We start from the raw sequence: 25,433 nt of genomic DNA on the forward strand, positions 1-25,433 counted from the left end.
GAATTTTTATTATTTGAGCCTATCTGTGGCGCCGACTCCGTAAAATGATCTAGAAACTTTTCCTTAATTAAACGATATAAATTAATTTATGCCCCTTAATATCCTATTAATTTTTATTTATTATCACATATTTGATTTTGTTTAAATACAAGTAAATTTCAAATAGGAAAAAAGATTGTATTCAATGATAAAACGGTAAGATTTTTATATTGTAGGGATTCTGGGCTGACCCAGTAGCCATCACATGAGACCAATCAGTTGCGATTTCGCGTGTTCCGGGAATGACCCACTTCATCGACGTTGCACTCAAAAAGCACCGTTTTGCTTCACTCGGGCAAGAGTTTACTGCATTGTCAGCATAGATCATTTGCCGGGTGTATACTAGCAGAGTTTTAAGCGAATTTTGAGCTGCTGTTTAGTTGAATTATAGCCGTGCAGAAGATGGAAAACGTGTCGACATGCCGCTGTGTTTTGTTTGTTTTGATAAGCTTACAATTGCTGCTTACATTTACAAGGTAAGTCAGTCTCCAGTTAACAGTATTTGAAATCCAGGTTACAACAAGTCCTAAAGTATTAAGTTCAAAATTCCTAGTAATTACCAGGGCTTTATACACTCTTTGATAGCGAGAACCGATCCCGGTACTGTTGACTGTACTTCAAAAATACACTCATAGGTTCCACAGTAAAAAATAAGTGCACACTACAGCTTGTCTGTACGCAGTGCAAGAATACATATGAGGGAAGCACTTATAAGGAAGAAGAAGAAGAAGAAGCAGAGCAAGTGTTAGAAAAATCCAAAACATGCATTGATTGTGAAATGCACGTGCGTGCGCATACTCGCATACAACGCTGGAGTGCTTTCGACGCGTTCATTTTTCTTATGGATTGATGCATTTATATTTGCTTGTATTTTCCGATACTTTTAGTGACAATTTGGTTTTAAAAAGAGCAAAGTCATGTAATTTTTTCTTGTGTATGAAATCTACATGTAGATATAAATATGTATCACTTGTTGCTCGTGAAATTGTACATTTTCACTCACCACCAGCAAGTGATGCGTATTTATTAACCTGTAATTGGTAGTCTTTCGCTCTAGCATCCTGTGCCATTCTTAGAGAAACACTAATTAACAGGAAATTACAGCAGGAGAACCAGCGTCACTGGAGGCCCATTCTAGACTGTGGAGGGGGGGGCAAAAAAGAGGTAAAAGAAAAGAAAAAGAGAAAGAGAAGGAGAGAGAAAAGGGAGGGGAGAGAAAGAGAGGAGGGAGCTGAAGAAAAGGAGCCATTCCCCTCCCTCCCCCTTCGCCTCACACATCTTGCCCCTTGTTGAATGCTGACCTACACGGTTTTAAAGTTGTTGGTTTTTATATTTTGGGCCCATTTTCGGCAAATTTTCCCCCATAAAAGTCACATGGCCTCTCTTGACTTTGGAAAATTCCTGGCTACGTCACTGGCGTGGCAACACATGCAAGTCTGTGTCATGCAGCAATTATTAATCATTATAAATAAGTTTACTTTCAGTCCGATATCACACAACTTTTACGGGATTTCATCACATTGTATATACTAGAACGCCTCTCTCAGAAATAATGTAAAAATTATGCACCAATATAAATAAGCAATTGGCTTCATTACGGCCGGCCAGGGGCGTACATGTAGCCAGGATTTATTGGGCACTTGAGCAAACTTCTGTACAAATTCAACTTATGCAAATGAATCAACCACAGCTCATTATAACCCAATGACATCACCAGCTCAAATTACATCCCATTGAAATACATGTAACTGATGTAAGTGGAACCAACATTACTCAAATTTCAAGGCCTTTTTGTAAAAAATTACAAGTTTAAGGTTTATTCAAGCTACTTGTGTAGGAAGTACAAGTGGAGACAGCCAAATGTTGATGGACAAACGTAATATGCATGAGCATTTTTCATAGTCCAGAACAAATTTTCTTGAAAATCCATGCACCTGATTGGTCAGTTCAGTGCATGGGGTTGTAATGTGAGCAGCTCTGTGTGTACTGTTGGTTGGTGGTTTCCCAACTGTGCAAATGATCATCATGGTGGTGGTACCTGGTGTGTTCTCTTAATTATTTGTACAGTGCCAATGGTGCAAGTTTGATTGTGTTGGGGGCTGGTTTTGAAAAGGTGGACCTGTTTTGGACCTTTTCCTAAAATTTTGACCAAGAAGGCATAAAGAGCCTAATTTTTTCGCTCGCTACTCTCACGAATGGGCAAATTTTGTCCTTTTCTGAATGAAAAAGCAAAGTGGACCTTTTCGGCTTTTAGTGATCATAGGAGGCGATTACCTCCCACCTGCGCTCAGTTATATTTCAAACCTCAAGACACCCCCATTCATATCATTTTATCGTGCTAATTTATAAAAAAACGGCATGTCATATATACAATAATAATAATAATATGCACATATTTATTAAGCGCTTACAAAATTAATCTCGAAGCGCTGTACAAAGCATTAAAAACATAAAAACAAAAGCAAATATTATAGGCAAAAATATATAGATTAAAACCTACACAAGAAACATAATAAAAGCATGCAACAAAATATAATAAAGGGCACGACAAGTGACAGGCTATGACAAAACGCACGATGGAAAACCAAGAGCCAAACCATCCACCCGTCGTGCGCCGCACAACTCAATATTTCTAGCCAGCGCCGCACTACAAGTGGCTGGTTATGACAAAACGAACGAGAAAACAAAAGAAAGCCGTCCATCCATCCACTCGCCGTGCGCCACCCAAAACAAAACATGTAAGTCAAGGGAACGGCAGGCCAACGGTCCCTCCAACGAGACCGACAAACACCAAACCAGGAGAGAACAACTCCATCAGCCAACCGCTGCCTTTAACAAAAACAAGAATGGTAATACTGATCAATTAACAACAATTAACAATGCAACTGACTTAAATAAACACTGTGTTGCGACCAGAGGTGTAGATCCGACCCGTGGTGTGGGGTATAAATCCCCCCAATATTTTGATAGGGTAGATGGTCCATTCAATCATTCCCCAATTTTGATGCAGGTGTATGTGGGTTTCTGACCAAAGTAACCGTGGCCATTTTAGCCTAAAAAGTGTGACTTTATTTAACATTTCCACCATATCTCACTTCGTGCACATTTGTACCATGAACTTATATAATTATTTTGTTGCCAAAAGGTGCTGGATTTACTAATTGAGTAGGTCCATGCCTAAAACCAGTTGGGCCCGTGAATGAAATCCATAAAAATATGCCGTTGGAAAATAAATAAATAACCTTAAAAAGGGTGAAAATGGTGCATCAAATGGCTTCATTTGTGCTTTTATTTTGAACATTTTCCGTATGACAAATTTCAAAAATTGTTTTGCCCCTCCTATCAATTTATACCCTGGCGCCGCCCCTGTGCGTATCATGCACTAGACATATGCCTGCAATGTGCTTCATGCACACTTGTTTGATGGCATGTACAATGTAGAACTGGATTCATTTTAAAGCAAAGTTGAACACATGGCGCTATTTATCTTAAATCTTGCAATTGCAAGTGGTAGACATTTGTAATGGCATTAAAACATCATAAAAATGAGTAACATATATATACTATGCAAGGACATTTTCAAACTACTTTTTATCATGAAATGAAAGGAATACCTCATATTATTGGGCTAAATTAAATTTAAAATATATGTAAATAGTACCCTCATTTTCCCGCTCATTTTGCACACAAATAAACAGCTTTGTATATAATAAAAAGGATGCGAGACGTCTCACCCCGAAACCTATTCGCCCCAAAAAAGTTCACCCAATACACATTACATACCACGACCAGTTCGCCCCACCAGTTCGCCCCAATTGACTCACCGTGTATAACGTTGCCGTGCGTGCATAGTACTAGTAGTGTTAAACATGATGTAAATTACTTATAAATCGCCAGTGTAATAATTTATATAATATATGGCAAAACAAAACATTATATAAAAAGAAAATAAAAACAACAAAAACTCTTACTCTTGCGAGTTTTGTATTTTTTATTTTACCGACTCAAACTCAGTTAAAATAAGTTTGAGATGTTCAAAACTTTCAAAACTTGCAGTCCTATAAACATATTAAATCAGAGAAGATCTTCTTTGACATAATGAAACTATTAAAAGGACTGAAAAAAAATATATTTGGCAATTTTGCATACAACTAGCAAAACAAACGCCAGCAGCAGCTTTGAGATGTTTTGTGAGTTCCGTGCTGTGCACCCGGGCTGTGCACTGACTTTTGCCGCTTTTTGCACAGCGTATAAGCGGCGGATATTTGCTGCCACTTCATGGCGCCGGGTGTGATATGTGTTCAATCCTGGTTCAATCTATTGTACCTTGACCAAAGCACGCAAAAGTGCCAGATCACACCGACAGCGTACCTTGCTTGACAAGTCCCGGGCCCAGCGACCGTGTGCCTTACACACTGATGTACGATCGATTGCTTGACAAGTAGGCCTAGTATGCTCTCAATTTGATTAAGACCGGAGGTAGTGCCACAAAGAAGAAAAATGCAATGATTTTGTTTGCAAAACTGGTTAAAGTCCAGTATTAATACGATTTCTGTCAAATTTTAATTTGGTTATTCTTTGCCAAATATTATTATAGTAACAACTGTCAGGAAAGTTTTCTGGTCATTCTAAACTGTGATGTTCTAAAATAATCAAAGATATAACAATTTTTAAATATTAGTCTCAGATAATTATATATTCATCCTCATATAGCTTGATGCGCGTTACAACTCTTTACAATAACTTATTATTATATATATCTTTAATTGAAATGCTATTATTTTAATTATATAATCATAATTTTATAATGTTTCAGATATATTGTACATTGTAATTGACAGTTATCATGATTCATTTTGTTCTTAATTTCTGCAACTTGCCTGTCAATCACAGACTAATTATGATTGATTTAAACACCACGGGACATCTTACATTGTACGATGTGTCCTAATCCTCTCAATATGCCAACAATTTTAAGGCGGGATGTTTTAACTCGATGATGTTAATACAAATGTCGGCCTTATTTTATTGATTTATATCATACGCTAATACATAAGCTGGCATAATTATTCCTGGAATATCATGATTATATCGTTATGAACACGACATAGTGCGAATACGCAAAATTGCTGTTCTGAGTAAACGCCATGGCGTTTGAAAATCTTAGTACCATGCTCGACCAATGGGCTCAATCGATCCAATTTTATATCACAATTTTGCCCCGAAATACCAATGACCGCAATTTTGGCAAGCTGAGAGGGGGCAAGCAATTTTTACACGAATTCATGGGCGTCTTTTTAATAAAACGCTCTAAAAGGCTTAGGAAAACAGTACGGAAAGCGCTTAAAAATGCAAATTGTCCTGCTCGCTGGGCTCGCAACATACATCTAGACCATTTAAGGTTTGCAATTTGGGATCCCAAAAATTTGACATGTTCAAGGGGGGTAAAGAATTTTTGGCGAGCCGAGAACAAGCGATTTTTGGCGGGCCGAGAGGGGGGGCAAGCGATTTTTGGTGAGCCGTTTGGAAATTTTACCCGGGGCTCATAATTATTGCACAGCACCTAAACACGTTACACAAAATTGTTCCATTAATTGGATTTTTTACCCATGGTAGCTCCAATATCTTAAAAACATAATTAATTTGGCAGAGTTCAATGTAAGCTTTGACATTTTTAAACATTAAATAGGCTATCGCCTTTTTTTTTACATTTTAAAGTAAAAACAAAATTGAAGAAGAAAAAGTTTGTTCTCAGAGAATAAATAAATTGAATATCTCTTGTGTGAAATATTGTATTAGGCCTATATTAAAGCCACGATTTCTCCGTGATACGGAAAAACGGAAAAAATCACGGAAATCGGGGTTTGCCCACGGAAATTTGAAAATGCCACAAAATTGTAAAAAACTGAAGAGTGCACGTGCTAGTAACCTCTCCTCTTCTGGGTTATTTCTCGCCTTATGTGCCGGTCACATTCGCTTAAACCCCATGCTTTATATTATTGTTTATTTGTTACTTTATAATGTGCAATTAACACCCAGCCCAACTTACCATTCAATGGGAGCAAGATGCTGTTGCCTTTATCTTGCTGAGAGTGCACGTGCTAGTAACCTCTCCTCTCCTGGGTTATTTCTCGCCTCATGTGCGGTCACATTTCGCACTTCCATACTTTGTATTATTGTTCATGTATAATGTTATATTGTGCATTTAATAACACCCAGCCCAACTTACCATTCAATGGGAGCAAGATGCTGTTGATCTTAGCTGAGAGTGCAAGTGCTGGTAACCTCTCCTCTCCTGGGTTATCATGCTTTTTCATGTGCCGGTCACATCACCAAATGTGTTTTGTATGATATCATATTTTGTATTTTAATTTGTACATTTTATATTACTTGCTACTTGTATTGATTTTAAAAACAATTTGCCTATTCTCATGTTATAGTAATATTATTGTATTTTGTATATATTATCATGTTGTATCATGTGTAAGTTTAAGTTATTTTTGGTAGTTTTTAAGGTTTTGTATTGTTTTATCTGTAAAGCGCTGCATAGGGCGCTATATTAAGGGCTGGGGTATGAACGTTTGGACAGTATTTATTGTGGGACATTAGAGCACATCAGACATATCGAATTGCATTCTAAATACGAAGAATGTCATTCTGATATCAAATAATTTTGATTTTTGAAATTAGCAATTTAATACACATTTTATGGCAAATCATTAAAATTGATATTTTTGATATTTAACAGTACTTGAAGTAAACTTTATATATCTGATGATTTATACTTAAAGTGTATGTAGGTGGGATGAAAAGCCAACGATCAATTAAACATTTTGACCTTTCGTATTGAAGATATGGATTTTTTTTCCCAAAACACCAAAACAAATTAGGTCTTTTTGGGTAAAAAATACATATCTTCAATATGAAAGGTCAAAAATTTTCAATTGACCGTCGGCTTTTCCTCCCTACTACATACACTTTAAGAATATGTCATTAGATTTATATAATTTACTTGAGGACTGTTATATATCAAAAATTTGAAAAATATCAAATTTTTATAATTTGTCATAAAATTTGTATTATATTGTGATTTTCAAAAATGAAAATTATTTGACATCACAAAGACATGCTTCGTATTCAGAATGCAATTCGATAGGTCTGAGGTGCTCTCATGTCCCACAAAAAATACTGTCGAAACGCAATAAATGCTCATTTTAGATCCCTTAAATCTTTGTTTATTATTATTATTATTAAAATGTCTAACTGTTGTGTTGATTTGCAAAATAAAACAAAGAAAAGTGATTATTTGGCAGTAATCAACCATTAAACAACCCATTTTAGCATTAATTCTAGGCCTACTACAGTAAAGGGTAATACAAAATACACTTATAAAACATGTTTGTTTTCAATTTTCAGTGCTTTATAATTATTGGAAAAGCGGAAAATCACGGAAGTCCAATTTGTAACACGAATTTTAATTTAAGTAACATGGAGAAATCGTGGCTTTAGCCTATATTATGTTGTAAAAGAATTAAATGGGAAATATTTTCCATTTCAATTATAGCGGAAGAAAACACATTCGGATTTATGCGCCAAAAAGTAACATTTTCCAATTCAGCTCAATTCTTTTATTCTGTTCAATACTGTTCATGAAGGTGTGCGTTGTGTAACTTGGGGTGGAGGGGTGTATAAAAATAGTTGTTTTTAAAAGGTTTAGTATGCCTGCAACGTCAGAAATCCCATTCTTGCATGAAAAGTAGCCTATACATTACGGATACATTACCATGCATGAAGATATAATAATGTCTATAATACATGCTGCATGCATGGAAGACACCATTTAATATCATGAGTAGGCCTAATGTTGGAAACTCCATTCTTCCATACCAGAAGTTCAGCTTTTTCCTCTGGTCTTAAATTAAAATAAATATCTTGTTGTTTTCTTTGGTTTTAGATTTCAATAACATTTGTCAAAGTGTCAAAGTGATTTTCCATTTCTGCGCCAAATTTCAAGTTTGAGTATATGGGTGACCGAGCATGACGATGTGTGTTGTGTGTGTGTGGGGTGGGGGTGTAGGGGTATACGGGTGTGGTTGTATAGAGAATAGCTAACCAAGCAAAGAAACAAAATTATTTGGGAAAGATTTTCCATTTTGAATTATTGGAGAAAGAATTCAGATTTATGTGCTAAAAGTGACATTTTTCATTTCAGCTCAATTCTTCTAGTATTTCAGTGTGTTTATACTGCTGAATGAAGGTGAGCTTCAGTATGTGGGGGGGGGGGCGTGTGGGCGGGGCAGGGTGTGGAGGGGTGTTATTGTTAAACGTTATATGGCCCATTTCACGGTTAGGCGCCACTTTTGGTGAAAAAAACTTGAAATTTTCAAAATGGATTAAATTTCATTTAATTGGGGTTTTCTTTTCCACATAAGACCAGATTTTCATAAAAATATCATTTCCCAGCTTAAATCTCTCTACTTCTTGAAGAAAATTATAATTTATTATCTCATGTTATGTAATTTTTTAACAAATTTGATAAATATTGAGTAGTGAATATTTATACTTTTACTGTCCAATACATATATAATAGATATTTAAAATAAACAAGTATGTCATAGGCTCTCTTCTGACCAAATTTGGGCAAATTTTGTTGTGTAATGACAAATTTATGGCCACTTACATGTAATTTTTGTGGTAAAAAAGGGAAATTGACATGAAAAGGTTTACTCAACAATTTTAATAATCAATGAATGACTCTGATATTTCACAGCTTTGATGGTCATAATATGGGTAATGTTCACAAATAATATCAGCCAGTTTGAAAGCACAGGTCAAATTCAAGATTCTTATGTTTGTGCAATTTTGGATGTGACAGATGTCAATGTGAGCGGAAACCACACATTGTAAAAGCAAGAGTATGTTTCAGAAAATAATGATTCAAAGAGTTTTCACACACTCAGTAAATTAAATGGGATATATTGAAACATATTAACCTGTGTTAGTGTTCATTTTAAAACATTGTTTACAATTTATAGAGGTGGATGTGACATTTTAATTGTGAACAGAATATTTCATTATTATAAACAGTTTGCTTGTCAAAATATAAGCTTTAAAGCACTTCTAACACATATATTTTGATAGATTCTATTGAATTGAGCAATGCTAAAATGTTTTTCCTGACCCTTTATATTTTTGCCAAGCAAAATGTTTATAATACTGAAATATTCCGTTCACAATTGAAAATGTCACATCCGCTTCTGTAAATTGTATACAAAACTGTCCCCTAAAAGACAACAACAAAGCCATGAAATAATCATATATGACATGTATGAAATAATAAACCTATTTTAGAAAGTCAAATATCATGTTGTTTAAGTATTTTGGCCTAAAAACTACTAATTTTTAGGATGTGACATGTGAACGGAAATTGAAGCTTTTTGAATCTCCTGTCACAATTAAAGAAGGCATGCTGAATTAAAAACTTATTGTGCCTTTTGATCACCCACAAACCTGTAATGAAATAACTTCAAACTGGCATCCTAGTCCCATTCCTGTCTTAGTTATTTGAAGAAACTATTTTGGATGTGACAGGTACCATGGATGTGACACATGTGAACGGAAACTTTGAAATGACATCTGCAAGCTAAGTTGATGAAGGAGTTTTCATTAAATGGTGTCATTAGATAGCTCATAGCAGGAGATTTTTAAAAATCAAGGAGAACAAATTCTGCCACTTATTTGTTAATAAATTATACTATTTGGAAAATTAATCGGATGTGACAAAATTGTGAACGGAATTTGTTGGCAAAAATTCAAAATATCGCTGTATCTACGTATTAAGAGCAACAAGTGTAATTTGTTCAACAAATAGTAACAAGACTCTGAACTTTACTAAAACACACTAGTTTGCCATTCATGTAAAGTATTAGTTGATCTATTCCACATTGAATAAGGTACATAGATGTGAACGGAAAATGTCACATCCGAATTCAGAAATTTAAATGGTTCTCATGCTAGTTTTTAACTGACAACTACTACTTTGTTCATGTATGGCTGTATAGTGCAACTTGTTCATTACATAAAAACAACAAAAGCAGCTGGTAGGCTCAACATAGTTAAAAGTGGCAGCATTGGAAAATAAATATCTGTTTTTAGGTTGCTAGTAAAATGTGGTTTTTGACCACTTCTGACCCCTAATAAGCCCTGAAAGATAAAAGCAGAAAGGCCGATTAAGCTAGTGGAGGTAGGCTATACAGAGACAATGAAAAATCACCAACAGTCAATTCTGTAACCCCATTATTTTTTACACACCAGGCCAGATACGTTGAAAATCAAAAAGTGGCGCCTAACCGTGAAATGGGCCATATGCCTAGAGCTTCAAAAATCCCACTCCTACATTAAAAGTATACAGTACCATGCATGATGATATATAATAATGTATGTACGTTCAAACGCATGCTGCATGCACTGCAAGACACCATTAAATCTTTTGGCTGCCTGCAGATCTGAACATATAGGACTTTTCCCACAAAATGGTCTTGGGAGCAAAAATTTGCCTTTTATGTGAAAAAAAAAGAAGGACGGGTCTTTGGATGTGGGTAAAGGAGCTCGTTACTAATAATATTTTGCCAAAGGATAACCAAATTAAAATTTGACCGAAATCGTATTAAAGGGGAATTTCGTGATCCACAGCCTCATCCCCCACTTTTCTCAAAAAAAAGTTGAGATTTTTATATCACTGGAAACCTCTGGCTACATAATGTTTATGTACAAAATATTTCTTGCAGATTAATTCGTTTTGCAAAGATATCGTGAAATTTGAATTTCGTTCTGGTGCACCAGAACGAAATTACAACGCATTGTCTATGGAGCAGTGTAATACACATAATCGTGCATAACTCGCAAACGCAAAATCGGAATCAACTGAAATTTTGGGAATAGGCTTTTTTCGTGGATATCTACTGAATAATGTCATAAAAAGAGATTGCTAGGATCACGAAACACTCCTTTAATAGGCCTACTGGGCTTTAATCAGTTTTGCAAACAAAATCCCAACTTTTTCTTCTTCGCGTGCCTCCCAATATAGGCCTACGTCACAATTTCAAAACACGGCCCGTAATTCTCGGGTCGTAAAAACATACTCGATAAAATAGATAAGTAACAAAAACCCATATGGATGGAAAAGTACATGATCAAAAATAAAATGTTTTCATAACATAAACATAGTCAGCTCAACTGAATCTCGGGGCTGAATCACAAGGGTTTCTAAACAAATTCATAGCATTACACGTTTATATATATCACCAGCCAAATTGTTACAAATACTCAACATTTATTTAAAAACAGCACTGCATACTGTCTACTGAAAATACAAATTGTATTAGTTACGAACAATGGATTGTAAAAACATGACAAATTCATAAAATACAAAAATACATTTTAATGGCATAAAATTCATAGAACACCGCCAAATTTGTTTACAAAGACATAGGCCTACAGTAAATAAACAAATTAAACAACACAATGTAAAGTGATTCAATAATATAATAATAATTAAGATATGATTAATATATACTAGTACTATTAATAATATTAAAATGATAGTTATTTTTATTGTTATCATAAGAAAATAATAATAATACTATAATTTTTACTATAATACCGTATTAATTATTATTATATGAATAGGTCGTATTGATTATTCCATAATACATGAATATAAATGCAAACAATTGGAAGTTGTATTGATTGGCCATATGACCGCATGCACTGCATTCACGGCACTTTACAGTTTACACAGTGAGTCCATGGGGGCGAACTTGTCGTGGTATGTACGTGTATTGGGGCGAACTGGTCGCGGTATGTACGTGTATTGGGGCGAACTGGTAGTGGTATGTACTGGTGTGGGGCGAAACGTCCTGACACCAATAAAAATTACTACAAAAAGGCAGAAAAAGATGAAAGAAAAGAAAATATAAGTCAAGAATAGCTAAAACGTGTGTATTAAAATGATACACACCCACTGAATTAATGTTTATATGACCAATTTCATTTCAGCCATGTAGTTAATGCAGAATGCTATGTAGGGAGTATAAACAGTACTACTAGCGGTAAAGTAGCAGTAATCTCGGTACTGCATGTCGAAGCTTGCGGACCGACACCATTGCCATCAACCGAGGCTCCATCCACAACAAATGCCGCCACCAATGCCACGACAACAATGGCTCCGACCAATGCCACAACAGCAGCGGTTATAACCAATGCCACAACAGCTGCGGCTAATACTACCACCGCACCTCTGACTACCACAGCAAAGCCTACACCAACGACAAAGCCTAATACTACAGATGAGGTAAGAATGCCAGTTCAGATCTCTGAGCATAGATCCTATACGCTACTCATGCACTTGAATCAGATTCATCATCAGGATAGTTCATAGTTTATTAGATTGATAAAGTTTCTTTTTCAGTTCCAATAAAATGATAAGTACTACTCACTCAGAAATATTTCAATTCCTATCAGGAATCTTGTTCGCTCTGGTACTGGTGTTTCTAGATGTTTTTAGATCCGGCAACAATTCTGTCTGGTATTGATGACGTCACCAAACCTTCTTGTTGCCGAGAATTTATGACCTGGTCATAAATTTTGTGTTGCCAGATCTAAAAACATCTAGAAACACTGGCCAGTACCAGAGTGAACAAGATTCCTGATAGGAATTGAAATATTTCTGAGTGAGTAGTATCATTTTATTGGTAGATTACAGACACCCTGATTGACTGAGTTCTTTTTTTGCTGTGCACCTGTTCAACCAGAAGTATGTCTTAACCTTTGTGAATGGGACACAATAGGCCATTTATGAAGGAACCAATGCAGTACCCAGGGCATTTGGAAACTACCAACTTGTGAATTTACTCTCATTTTGTTGTAGCAGGTCGCATATATTTAATGGTGCAATTCAATGTGCCGATGAATAAGTACTTGTAATTCAAGAATAATGTCTCTGTCAATTTCAAAATGCTTAGTCTTATACCCTAACATCTTCTACATTTTAAAATCATATTAGATAGTGACGACACCTACTCCGCCAGAAGATCCAAATCAGCGATTTCGTCGAGATCTAGAAACACCAACAACACCACCACCACCACCACCAACAAGCTGTGCGTACTTCAAGTATTTCAGCGACCCGGTTCTTAAGGAAAATGGGACGTGGACAGCCAATTTTCATGCGTTGTGAACTGTACAGATGGGGATGATACGGTAGGTCACTTTCATATATTTTTGTTTCTCATGCCCCAAACAGGGCTTTTATTTTCCTTTTGCAACAAAATGGCACATTAAAACATGGGAAATGATATTACAAATACATTACAAATATACGTTACCGAAATTTAAAAATCAATTAATGAGATAACAATAAGACTAATTCATCGCCGAAAAGACGCGCGCGGCGTAAAAGCGATCCAGTCGCTGAATTTACACAGTGACGCATCAGGTAAAAGATATAAGCCGATACCTCACTGTGTCCCTTCAACGACCATTGAAGCTGTATCACGCCACCACGTCCACCCAGCAACGAATTCAATATTCAAATCAAATGTATGATAGGGCTCCACTTATTCAAGTGAAATTCTTCTTTACAGTTTCTTTTAGCACAATAATTCTCAAGTTTTTCTACATCAGCAATCATATTTTTAACAGCATTAAAAGACAATCTAGACTCATCCCATTTACATTTATAAACATAATATTTCACAATGAGAATGATTTGGTTGATTATTAGAGAATCCTCCGAATCTGTATCAATAAGACCATACAATTTAATAAAAGCTGTAAGGTCAGGTATCACATCAAAATATTCCTTAACTGTTTGCCACAATAAATTAACAACTTCACAATATGCAAAAATGTGTGTAATAGTTTCCCTTTCTTTATGACAGAACGTACATACATCAATGTCCTTCAAATTAATCTTAACAAGCCAGGCGTTTGTTGGAAGGATGTTATGGATAATTCTATACTGAAACCACCTCAATTTTGAATTAAGAGTAGTTTTGAATGGCAAAATAAAAATTTTACAACACTCACTGTCAGAAAGATTGTATACTCTTTTCAAAGAAGACTGACTCACTGGTTCTTTCTTGATATCATCAATGAAACAAGAATAAATATATTTTGATCTTAATTTGATAAGTGGTATTGGTGTTGTGCCATTTGATAGGGTCAAGCCCTCATCAATATTATTAGGTCTAAAAATACCTTCATTTCGGATCATATCACGCCAATGTTTAGGAATTGCATCAGTAAGACCATACCACTTAATAATATCAATGCCGCTAAAGTTGCACCCACCAAGTAAGTCAGGCTTCTTTATATAACCATTATCATCAAAGAAATCATATATTGTGTGGAAACCTGCTTCCTCAAATTTTGCATAATAAACAGACTGATTTCCAATGAGAATAAATCTATTATTCCAAATAACTTGTTGACACACCTCTTTAGCATTTTTTGGGTTATTTAAACTAAGGTTAGACCACAATAAAAAACACTGAAAATAAAATGGAGGAAGTATACCAAATAGTGATTTGGGATCGTAACTACAATTGAGAATATTTTGTCCCCCAAATTTATTCAAGTAAGATAAAAGGATATATTTCCAGCCAGCCTCATTTGGCATCACCAAGCGTTTGAGCCACATAACAGATTGAGTATTGACCCTTGATTTTAAATCGACCATATTCAATCCACCTTCATTCAACTTTCTACAACTTACAGAGCGTTTTATCTTATCTGGACCACTCCAAATGAACTGATAAATAATTTCATTCACCTTCTTTTGAATCTTATTTGGCATTCCAATCATGGACTGAAGTGTACAAAAATTTAGATAACCCAAATGTTTTCACGATAACAATTTTTCCCATAACAGAAAGATCCCTCATTCTCCACATATTCAAACATTTAAGTAAGAGACTTAAGTTTCTCATTGTAATTCAAATTAACCATTGCATTATCATCATACGTAAAATAAATGCCCAACACCTTTACAATATTTGTCCATTGAACATCCCCTGGTTTTGTCGTACTATTGCGCATACATCCCAGCCACATTGCTTCCATTTTATGATAATTAACTTTTAAACTCGAGAGGGATTGATAATCCCTTAGTACCTGCAATACACATGTAACATCATTAACTCCATTTAAAAATAAACACATATCATCAGCATAACAAGAGAGTTTCACCTGTGTGTTTGGACCCACTTGAATACCCTTGATATCATCTCTATTGTATAACTGAATGCATAGAATTTGAAGAACCAGATTAAAGAGCTGACAGCTGAGCGCATCGCCCTTGAATGGGGAAGTACCCAGTTGACATTCCATTGTTCATTACACAACTGGTGATATTGGTATAGAAGGTCTTAACCCATTTTTGAATGGAGATTCCAAAATTGAATGCTTTCATAACCTTATGCAAAAATTCATGGTCAATTGAATCATACGCCTTCTCGAAGTCAATACACATTAAAATGCCAGGGATGTTCTTATCTTTTGTATAATACAACATATCTGCGACAGTCCTGACAGAGTCCCCAATGTACCTTCCCTCAACAAAAGCAGACTGATATGGGCCAATTAGCTTGGGTGTTACCATGGCGATACGTTCAGCGACAGCTCTGGAACCTATTTTTAAATCAACATTAAGGAGTGTTATAGGCCTATAATTTTCAACACGGCGTTTATCCTTACCATCTTTTAAAATGAGTGTAATAACTCCTTGCTTTTGTGAATTTGAAAGTTCACCCATACGATAATTAGCATTTAAGAGCTCTTGAACATAATTTTTTAGAAGTGGCTCTATACCTCAAAAAATAGATTTTTCTGATATTTTGTGCAATGATGCATGTTAGGGTGTTGACTACTTGTGTGACTAAAAAAATTCAAAAATCGGCTCGTTGCCATGGAAACAGCCAAAACCCAGATTCTGTCATTTTGGGCCAAATTGGCAGTGAAATTAGTGAAAAACATGTTATTTCAAGTGTTCGCTGTATCTAAGCCATATATTGCTGGTACATCACATTAAGTTCTTGTGAAAGGACATCTATTCATCTGATGATCAGCATATTTAGAGGTCAATAAGTTATTCTTAAGGGTGCGTGCAGAGCCCATCTGTCAGGTGTATTTTCACTTTTTCATAAAATGTCATTTTAGCACCTAAAATATCATCATGAAAATCAACAACCCGGTGTTCCCAGGATTTTGTCCATTCTAGTGTGGGTAGTACAAGCTAGGTACTTTACATTTTAATAAAAATCAGCTTGGGCAAATGTTACTTCTAAATACAGTGTTGCCAGAAAAACCGGTATTTTTGCAAATTGACATTTTGTCAAATTACACCTTTTGTCACAATTTTGTGCATTTTGACAAATATTTTCCTTCAAGGTGAATCCAAACAACACTTTTTCGTCTTTGTAAATATCTAAACACTGAAAATTCAAAATTAGTGTTGCCAGAATTCTTGATAAAACACCCAATATTAGCATTTTATTGATTTTGTGTTGATGGTTTGGTTAGGAAATGCTTATTTCTAATTTTCATACATCGAATGTACATAGTATAGATTGTTATATGAATGTTTAAACACCTGAGCACAAAGTAAGTGTTGCTAGAATTCTTGATAAAACACCCAAAATCATATATATATATATTTATGTGCTATGATCCAACATCAATTTTTTTTACTATCATCAATGTTAATAATAATATAAATGTAGGCCTATTAACATCATTATCATTACTAATCAAAACTATTAATATCGATACAAATAATAATCAAAAGTATTAACATCAATTTGGTTTACTATCATCAATAATATTAATAATATCAAATATATTAACATCATTATCAACAATCATCAAACATATTAACATTAACCCTACTGAGAACTACTGAGCCATATTTTGTAACACGGACTACGAAGGGGGGTTGCAACCCCCTAATTTTCAATTATAAACGTCATATACCGTTATATTTGGAATCAATGTATAGCTATGGGTCTCCTCTACCCCAGTGATACCAATAAGTACAAACATTCCTCTCATATAATGTCGCTGTGACGTCATAATGTGAGGGCGCCCATGCAAATTTGGAAAATTTCAGCTATTTACAAAAGTATTGGCAAAATTGATTTTCGGCTAAAATTCTACAAAAAATGCAATTTGACCGAATTTTCTCCTCAAACTAACAAGTAAAAAGTCAATAGCTTATAATAATTTTACATGAGCGAAATGAAAATAATTTATTTTACTGTAGAAACCATTGGTGGCCCTCACCAACACCCCCTCTATGGTCATCTTTGACAGCCGGTCCTACCCCCAGGTAAGGTGCTGGTAAATATTTTTACACTAAAATAAGCGCAAAGGATGGATCTATGATTAGTTTAGGTCGGGGCGTAAATGCGCGCATTTTTTTATGACGGATAAGAAATCTTGGGGTGGTACTTACAGTAGTTCTAGGGTTAATATCAATAATAATCAAAAATATTCACATCAATATATCAATAATATTTAAAAATATTAATACCAATATCAATAACACTAATAAACAAAACTATCAATATCAATAATAATCAAAAATATTAACATCAATATCAATAACAGTCACAAATATTTATATCAATATCAATAATAAGCAAAATATTAATATCAATAATAATCAAAAATATTAATATCAATATCAACAATATCAAAATCTTAATATTTTAAAATTGATATTAGTATTACTATTTTTGATTATTATTGATATTGATATTAATATTTTGATTATTATTCATATTCATATTAATATTTTGATTATTGATATCGATATTAATATTTTTATTTTTATTGATATTGATGTTAATATATTTGATCATTATTGATTTTGATATTAATATTTCTCATTATTATTGATATAGATATTAATATTTTGATTATTATTGATATGGATATTAATATTTTTGATTATTATTGATATTGATATTTATATTTTTGATTATTTTTGATATTAATATTAATATTTTTGATAATTATTGATATTGATATTAATATTTTTGATTATTATTGATATTATTGATGTCAATGTTTTTGTTTATTTTTGATATTGATGATAATATTTTCGTTTATTATTGATATAACGATATATATATATTTTTTAATTATTACTGAAATTGATATCATTATTTTTGATTATAATTGATATTGATATTAATATTTATATTTTTTTAATTATTACTGAAATTGATATCAATATTTTTGATTATTATTGATATTGATATTTTTGATTATTATTGATATTGATATATATATTTTTGATTATTATTCATATTAATATTTTTGATTATTATTGATATTGATATTAATATTCTTGATTATTATTGAAATTGATATTTATATTTTTGATTATTTTTGATATTAATATTTTTGATTATATTGATATTAGTATTAATATTTTTGATAATTATTGATATTGATGTTAATATTTTTGATTATTATTGATATTATTGATGTTAATATTTTTGATATTGATGATAATATTTTTGTTTATTATTGATATCGATATTTATATATTTTTTAATTATTGCTGAAATTGATATCAATATTTTTGATTATTATTGATCCAGTCCAGTAAGGTTTGAGTGACCAGTTCAAAATTCAATAGAAAACAAAGAACAAAATTAATACCCATAATTACCCTGACTATAACTTTGTACTAGATAATACTAGAACCGTGGGGTTTTTAAAATTTGAATACGCTTTTTAGGATAAGCTATTGATGATAGTAAACCAAATTTTGACGTTGTCAACTTTAGCGTGAGAGGACTGGATCATGGCATTATGATTTTGGGTGTTTTATCAAGAATTCTGGCAACACTTACTTTGTGCTCAGGTGTTTAAACATTCATATAACAATCTATCGATGTACATTCGATGTATGAAAATTAGAAATAAGCATTTCCCAATCAAACCATCAACAACAAATCATACTATCAGTAAAATACTAATATTGGGTGTTTTATCAAGAACTCTGGCAACACTAATTTTGAATTTTCAGTATTTAGATATTTGCAAAGACGAAAAAGTGTTGTTTGGATTCACCTTGAAGGAAAATATTTGTCAAAATGCACAAAATTGTGACAAAAAGGCGTAATTTGACAAAATGTCAATTTGCAAAAAGACCGGTTTTTCTGGCAACACTGTATTTAGAAGTAACATTTGCCCAAGCTGATTTTTATTAAAATGTAAAGAACCTAGCTTGTGCTACCCACACTAGTATGGACAAAACCCTGGGAACACCGGGTTGTTGATTTTCATGATGATATTTTAGGTGCTAAAATGACATTTTATGAAAAAGTGAAAATACACCTGGCAGATGGGCTCTGCACGTAACCTTAAGAATAACTTATTGACCTCTAAATATGCTGATCATCAGATGAATAGATGTCCTTTTACAAGAACTTAATGTAATGTACCAGCATTATATGGCTTAGTTGCAGCGAACACTTGAAATAACATGTTTTTTCACTAATTTCACTGCCAATTTGGCCCAAAATGACAGAATCTGGGTTTGGCCGTTTCCATGGCAACGAGCCGATTTTTTGAATTTTTTAGTCACACAAGTAGTCAACACCCTAACATGCATCATTGCACAAAATATCAGAAAAATCTATTTTTTGAGGTATAGAACCACTTCTAAAAAATTATGTTCAAGAGCTCTTAAACAATTAACTAAATACACACCAAATTCTACCCAAAATGTTTTATAAAATAATACAGAAAGACCATCATTGCCAGGTGATTTACCAATTTTCATTTTACAAAGTATCTTATAACACTCATCATAGGACAGTTCTCCCTCACACATGTTACTATCATCATCAGATAATTTAGTAATATATGGACTGTTCAAAAATTCATGAGCATGAGGTGTATTAAAATCCACTTCCTTTGGAGAATACAATGTAGAGTAAAATTTCTTAATTTCTTTTAGAATACTTTCAGTTATCTACACACTCTGTACCATCATCATTAAGGACACATCTAACAGTGCTTTTAACCTTATTAGTTTTTTCAAGATTGAGGAAATATTTGTTATTTTTCTCCCCTTTTTCAACCCAGTCAGCTCTTGATCTTATTACAATACCCTGTGTGACTGAGGCATAATGTTCATCGATCTCAGATTTGATGTTCTCCCAACTAGTTTTTGCCTCGTCAGTAGGATCGCTGTTTAGCAAATCTTCTGCAATCTTAAATTTTTTCTCCAACTCTTTAATTCTTACCGTTGTTTCTCGTGCCTTATCCTTACAATACTTTTGTGTAAAACATCGAATTTCAAATTTAATTAACTCCCAAAGTACTCTATGATCATTTATAGTATCATACTTATTAATCCACTCCAATTTCTTCTCCTTAAGTTTATTACAATAAATAACATCCTCACACAAAGAATCATTAAATTTCCAATATGATGGGCCATACTTACTCTTACTCAGATCTGAATTGAGTTTTAAATAGACATATGAATGGTCAGTATTGATGGCAGGACAAATATCACATACTTTAACTGAGTCTTGAAATTTGTCTGAAATAAACCAGTAGTCCAAACGACTTTGGATGAGTGGATTTGTTTGACGCCATGTATATTTCCTTAAATTTGGATTCCGCAATCTCCAAATGTCCACCAAGTTAAATTTTTGTAACATATCATTAACGGTATCAACAGCAGCAGAGTCACTTCTAACATTCCCACCTTGTCTGTCCAAATTAAAATTCATTAAAATATTCATATCGCCCCCTATAATTAAGAATTTGTCCTCATTATATAAATCAAACAGGGTATTTGTCAATCTATTATAAAATGGCACTTGATCTTTATTCTTATGACAAGGAGCATAAATATTAACTAACAAAATTGGTGTGCCCTGAATCCTCATATCTAAAATAATATATCTTCCTTCGACATCCACATACTTGGAAATTATATCATACTCAAATCCCTTGCGAAACAAAATGGTCACTCCCCTACTATGGTTTGATCCATGGGAGAAAATTGTATCCCCCTCCCAATGAAACTTAAAATATTTTTCCATTTCTTTAGTACAAAATGTCTCCTGAAGCATATAGATGTCACAGTGTTTTCTTTTCAACCACTCGAGAATTTTTCTGCGCTTATTAGTACTACGAATACCTTTGACATTCAATGACAATGAACTCAAGTTTAAATTATTGTCATCCATGAATCCTTATACATAATAATATCATCTCAATCGTGCAAAACAATATATAATAATATTGTATGTCAGCTTCACTAATATCGTTTACATTTCGGTAACACATAAAACATTCATATATATGCAAGAGGTTTTTATAGGAAATATATTTACACAAAATACACTTAACAATAATTGGCCAGAAATCGAAGATTGCTCTCGACCGCTCCGATTTTCTAACTGACGCCATACTCGAAAAAAAACCCCAAACAGGATGCCTCCGGCACGAGGCGAGTGTTATGCTAGATGGTACCTCAAGTCACACCCAACTTTCGGCGGGCTCACTCCAGGGATTACTTGCCAGCAAATTTCGGGCACAATAAACGGGCACCGTATGCGTACCATTGTTAGGGTAGGCCTACTCCTCACACAAAAACCGAGCATTCTTTTTTCCTCGGGATCGAATCAATTTACTACCAAAAAGGTTATCAAAAACAACTACTACCACAAAAACTATTACCGGCAGAGTTAAATAAATAACACAGGTGTTCAAATTCTTTTATCAACACAGTCTTCAAAGCGGAATCCAGACCGCATTTATATCACATTATCAGTCCGAATCCCGTGCAAGCACGGACTTCACTATTTAAAGTCTTTAGCGAAATGTCAATGCAATTCCATACCAGCAAAACGATGTAGCGGTATTTTAATACAGTCATTTTCTAAACAAACGATTTGCTTACCAAAATCCAATAGAAAACACTTTCGTTCTTCAGGTTGACTTTCTTCACCGTAATTGCCCAAAGCAACATAATAAATATTTAAAAATCCCGGTATATAGTCCAAGTTAAGTTCAGCGAAATAAAACGATGCGAGTCCGAAATAAGTTCCATGCACATAATTCGAATGCTAATCCAGGGTGTTCCAATTCGTTCCCAGGTTGACTTTCTTCACCTTTATTGTCCAAAGCGACATTAATAAATATTATAAATCCCGGTATAGAGCCCAAGATAAATTCAACGAAATCAAACGATGCGAGTCCAAAGTAAGTTCCATGCACTTTCATATATTGGGCTATTCCACTTGAAATCCATACACCCTCTGTGAAAGACATGACCATAATCTCCCACATTCAGGTAACCTCATTTGAAATTCACACTCCCTTTGTGGAAGATTAAGGTCATGTCTTCCACAGAGGGTGTATGGCTTTCAACTGGAATAGTCCAATCTTTCATATATGTGACTATCCACCACAACTGAGCCCGGATGTCTCCAGTGCCACTATTGAGATATACTCTATTGAACTTAACAATAAACAATAGGAAACAAAGAATTTATTGACTGTTTTATTGATTTTTCACTACTTAAATGTCAAGTACTATGGACATGATATACATCATTTTAAAGCTAATTTCAAGCAGAATATTTTGGTTGAATATCTCAAAAATGATGATTGGCGACTTCAGGGTTCAGTTGTGCTGGATGGTCACACATTTAATTGCCATCACACAGTGGTGCAGCCAGCAGGGGGAAGTGCCCCCTGACAAAATATCGTCAGAGAAAATCGGGAAGGCAAAGAAAAAGGAAACAGGGAAGGAGAAAAAAGGAAAAGAAAGGGAAGAAAAAAGGAAAGAAGCACTGTTACGAGTCGGAAAGCCTCCAGGCCAAAACACTTTTTTCCCCGACCACCATGACCACCAAAACCAGGAGGAAATATTTAGTTTTGCCCCCCAACAAACAAAAAAGGGTATGTCACATTTTGGGGGAGTTTGTCCATACCGACACATGTAGCTGTATGCAATTGAATGGAGATTCATCAACATGGCTGAAAATGCTTCCTCTTGGTCCGGTTTTTGCATTGACAATAATTTCATTAATTAATATCCTTCCCTATTCGCCAGCAAAGTGGTTACATAACTCCCTGGTAACTGGATCATGCACCTTTTGGAATTTATATTACATGTCTTACACTTTGTGTTGTGATCATTTTGATTGTGGTGCAGGATTTAAAAGCATGATCTAGTTGGCATAGTGATAATCGGATTACACGTACATGTAACACTTTGCTGGCGAATTAAAGCTGTGTACAATCTTTTAAAATGAAATTGATCATTTGTTTTCAAACTGGATTTTATATCTAAAAAAAATCTAAATGGAATCAGCCAACTTTGTTGTGTTTGTACATGTGTAGGACAACAGAGCCATTCTGAATTAATGTTTTAATTATGACATTGAGTCCCAAATTTTGCTCCACATGGATAATTTAATTATTTTGGCTTAAAATTGACAAAAATCCATCATGACAGTCATAATTGCTAATATTATTTCATCATTTTTGGTAAAGAATAACAAAATTAAAATTTTACAGAAATAGTATATTATGGATTTAAGCTATCTACCAATTTTAATTGTTTGAGATTGGATCACTGATAGTTTTCTGGCTAAATACAGTTTTCTGGCTAAATAACAGTAATTATAGATTTTAAGGTTACACGAAGAAACGTATAAAAAACGTATAAAAGACGTATAAAGTTGTTCTCTAAAACCGCGTTTTCTCAGTAATCAAATATCGCAGTGAGTCAAATGTTGGTGCATGGATGTATCTTTACATTGTTTTTGTGTGTTTATACAAATTTTTAGAATCCGTTTGAAAATCCTTCGTTTAAATCATTTTTACGCACCATGTTCAAAAGATCAAAAACGCGTTCCATGCAGTTTTTTTCAAATGTTCGCTCTGTATAAAACCACGCCGAGTGATTATTTTCTCTTTTTTTGTATTGTACTACAAATCGACCAAAGAAATAATGTTGCCATGGGGAAGAACAAATTACAGTACCGATTAAATTTTATTAGCCCGTTTTTGGGAACAATTTTCGAGAATCTTGTACCACAAAACACTGTTTTGTTACATTATTGATATCTGAATTACGGGACGTTAATTTAGACATCTGAATACCTACATTATTTCTCAACATTCTGCCAATTGCTATCCCATTTGATTTTCACTCCAAATTGAAGCTAGTATTGCAAAAAACGAGGTTTTTCCTCCATCAGTTCGTTCAAAATTTCAGCGCCGACATGCATGTTTATTCTAAGAGCCATTGTGCGGACGCGATTGTAATCACATAATTGTATCCAATTATAGTTATATATCCGCTTCGGGAACAAGCAATTGCGTAAGCTGATGTATGGCCGAGTGGATAGAGCGTTGGACTGGGGATCTGTTATGAAACATTTTTGTTGGTTCGAGTCCCGTGTGGCTGAATTTTCTTTTTTTTTTTTCTCTTTTCTCATTTTTACTTCCTTTCTTTCCTCTTTTCTTTCTCCTTTTCTTTTTTCGTTTCTTTTTTTTTTTCATTTCTTTCTTTCTTTTTCGTTCTTTTTCTTTCTCTCTCTCTCTCTTTCTTTCTCTCTCTTTTCTTTCTCTTTTCACTATTTCTTTATTCTTTCTTGCTCCTTTCTTTTTAGTTTTATTTGATTGATTCGCTGACTGCAGTGAATCGTGATTGATTGTTTTTCACTTTATATAATTCAGAAATTTGTAGGCCTGCTAAGTCTGTCTTGTTGAATATTCTTCCCAAATTCGATTTGCAAATAATTGCTTTTTGATATTGTTGTTGATGTTATTGTTGTACCCTATTACAGCAATAGCAGCATTGATTTATCAAGGCTATAAATTCAAAATCAACCAATTTTCCAGGGCGTAGCTTGACGAAGTGCCCCAAATCAATTTTAAAATTTATAAAATCCTTATGAAAATTGCCGAAACGGCTTGTGCCCCCGGCATCCGACCCGCATGCCGCCCTCATGACACCCCCGACACACGAGCTCCGGGCATCGCACGAGCTAAGCCAAGTTTCATAGCCTTTTCATGTCTTGACCGTGGATCGATATTCTATTATAAGTAGGCCTACGTCCCGGTACGCTTGTGAATTTTCTGCATGGCTGTTTCTGTTATGAACTTACGCCCCTCTGAAATCAAGCGCATGAAAAACTCTCGGCTAACCTTAATACTATCTCGTATCAAAATCCATTCGATTTTGGTAAATTCACAATATAATGTTTCCATTCTAGTTAGGCCAGATCGGGGTGAGTTCTCACCGTGTTGAACGGACCGGGTTCTTTCTTCGGTTCAAAACA

General features: G+C 34.2%; 1 protein-coding gene across 1 annotated transcript in view; it reads left to right on the forward strand.

Annotated features, from left to right (window-relative positions):
• Positions 1-273: 273 nt before the first annotated feature.
• Positions 274-25,433, forward strand: part of LOC140162539 (uncharacterized) — a 38,868-nt gene continuing 13,708 nt past the window's right edge. The window contains exons 1-3 of the mRNA XM_072185789.1: positions 274-515; positions 12,097-12,391; positions 13,103-13,299. Of these exons, the coding sequence (XP_072041890.1) occupies positions 442-515; positions 12,097-12,391; positions 13,103-13,276 (543 nt within the window). The 5' untranslated portion in view covers positions 274-441 and the 3' untranslated portion in view covers positions 13,277-13,299. The remainder of the gene's footprint in view (positions 516-12,096; positions 12,392-13,102; positions 13,300-25,433) is intronic.

This window comes from Amphiura filiformis, chromosome 10, assembly GCF_039555335.1.
Source record: "Amphiura filiformis chromosome 10, Afil_fr2py, whole genome shotgun sequence".
In the NCBI taxonomy this organism is placed as follows: Eukaryota; Metazoa; Echinodermata; class Ophiuroidea; order Amphilepidida; family Amphiuridae; genus Amphiura; species Amphiura filiformis.